The sequence below is a fragment of the Schistosoma mansoni genome, chromosome W, assembly GCF_000237925.1.
Source record: "Schistosoma mansoni strain Puerto Rico chromosome W, complete genome".
NCBI classification, from domain to species: domain Eukaryota; kingdom Metazoa; phylum Platyhelminthes; class Trematoda; order Strigeidida; family Schistosomatidae; genus Schistosoma; species Schistosoma mansoni.
In genome coordinates, this window is record NC_031502.1 from 43,176,758 (window position 1) to 43,179,150 (window position 2,393).

Sequence of the window (2,393 nt, forward strand, 5' to 3'; positions counted from 1 at the left end):
TAAATAGTAACTGATGCCTATCAACGCGGCAACGTGTGTCTACATGCACTTTGGGGATACGAAAGTAAATAGATAAAGAATAGGGGAATTGCCTGTACTCGTAGTTCGATCTCATAAGGTTCTTGGGTTGACAGTGAGTCATGACCTTAAGACCACATCCCATTGTCGGGAGGTTGAAGCTAAGGGGATTAGAACCCTATGAGCTTTAAGCTGGATATTCACTAAGTTAGACACTATCATGTTCACTACAGTATACACAACCTTAGTGAGAACAAAGCTTGAGAACTGCGTTCAGGCTGAAAACCTCTGTTTAAAAGGTGACTCGGATATCCCGGAAAAAATACAGAGAGCAGCTACCCGTGGAATCCCAGAACTCCGTGGTTTATCATAAAAGGAGCTGCTTGAGAAGCCAGACCTCTTTACTCTGTCCTATCGCAAATTAAGAGGTGATCTGATTTGCATGTAGAGAATACTAAGAAATGATTTTAGACCCAACATATTTTTTTCTTCCCTATAGAGCACTACATCTCAGAGGACATAGCAGGCGAGTGGAAAAGTCGAGAACGAATAAAATGCCAGTGGCATACAGATTTTCACACCGATTCATCAATTCTTGAAACCCGTTGTCTGGAGCAGTTGTGTCCACACCTTCAATTGACTCATTAAAGAGGAGAGTGGACACTCACAGAAGCATTCCAGAAAAGGAATAACATAGGCCATAGGCCTTCTGTCCTTACTATACGAATCTGAAATCTGAATCATTTTAGTGAGGACTGAAGACTGGAGAAAATCCAACTTTACTGCCTGATTATAAAAGCATGAAATTGGAAGAATACGCGTCAAAAATCCACTTTTTGGTCTCTTTAAGGCCAGGAAGCATACTTTTAAGGCCTTGAGGATTAAATATTGTTTATACGATACTTTTATGCCAATCGGCGGTTATTTTGCAAATATGAGTTGGTTTCCAGATGAGGATGGGATACGACAAACGTTAGACTTGCTGCATAATTCTCAATCAACTGACACAAACGTTCAAAGGGTTGTGCATGAGGTTAGTGAATTTCCCCCTTCAACAGTTTTAGAAATTGAATGAGTTGAACAATGTTCCTGATTTTAACAAATACCTAGCCTTTATCTTGACAAATGCAGGTTCGGAAAGTGAGTTTAAAGTTATGATCTAACTATAAATGTTGTCCAGGTGACAGCACGCGTTCTCTCAGTGGACTTATTTTGAAAAATAATCTAAAAAGTCACTTTAAGAGATGCCCTCCTGAACTTATTAGTTACATCAAGGATGGGTGTTTACGGTGCATCAGCGATAGCTCACCTATGATCAGATCAATTGTCGGAATTCTTATCACCACTATTGTAACTAGTGACGGCATACAAAACTGGCCAGAATTGCTACCAAAGTTGGTCGAGTGTATTGATTCTCACGATGTTAATTTTATGGAGGTTCGTAATGTTGATGACTAAATAATTCTCTAGGGTGCTTTTGGCGCGATCGAGAAAATATGCGAAGATTCTTCATCTCAACTGGAAACCGATCGTATTGGTTGTCCTATAGGAGTGCTTATCCCGAAATTCTTACAATACTCCAGACATGACAGTCCCAAAATCAGGTGAGTTATGCTCCATATTTGTTGCGTACTCGTGAACAGTTTACTATCAGACTTAGTTAATGTGTTTGCTTCGGTAATAAGGGGCATGTAGTAGTCATTTTCCCTCAAATATCTATTGTTTTAGTGGGTCATTTAATGATATGCACGACTCGTTCCAGTAGTAGGTTTCGAAAATTGATTTCTTGGTGAGAAAGAAAACAACTTGTGTGCACAAGGGTTCTGTTAGTTCCTGGCTTTTATATTGCATCGTGTCATTTGACTTAAACTGCTTTGACCTAGTTGTGAAGAAAGTAATTACAAATTGTCTTGTTCCGTACATCAGAATTAAACCAATTGATTACATTGATGAACACTGAAGAGGCTTTTAAATTTTATGCTCTCTAACTGATGTTACATTAGTTTAGGACTGTTCCTTGGTCCCCACTTTCTCATCTTGAAATCTAGAGGCTTTCTGTTACTGGTTTGTATGCTTAAATCTAATGGTTTTAAAAGATCATTTAGCCTAAAATGGCTTATTGCCGGTCTTCAGTAATAAGGATAGGACGTATATTGACCTATATTAATCCTTGCAGCTTGTTACATTGTGTTTGTCCAATCTCGCTTTGAATATATCAACAGAAGGTGCTGATATTACGTGTTCTGGTAGAGAATTCCAGTAATTCACTACTCGGTGCGAGAAACGAAACGAATTGTCGTGACTACGAGTGCTACTTAACAGAAGATCACGTTTTTTCTCCGTCCCTAGGATTACCTTGAGGAATCTATATGGTC

At 39.0% G+C, this 2,393-nt stretch overlaps 1 protein-coding gene across 1 annotated transcript in view; it reads left to right on the plus strand.

Annotated features, from left to right (window-relative positions):
* Window positions 1-925: 925 nt before the first annotated feature.
* The window catches only part of Smp_142770 (putative importin-beta 2), a gene marked incomplete at both ends in the record, with an annotated part of 14,550 nt that continues 13,082 nt past the window's right edge, over window positions 926-2,393 (plus strand). The window contains 4 exons of the mRNA XM_018789792.1: window positions 926-1,051; window positions 1,083-1,158; window positions 1,199-1,455; window positions 1,489-1,622. Of these exons, the coding sequence (XP_018655199.1) occupies window positions 926-1,051; window positions 1,083-1,158; window positions 1,199-1,455; window positions 1,489-1,622 (593 nt within the window). The remainder of the gene's footprint in view (window positions 1,052-1,082; window positions 1,159-1,198; window positions 1,456-1,488; window positions 1,623-2,393) is intronic.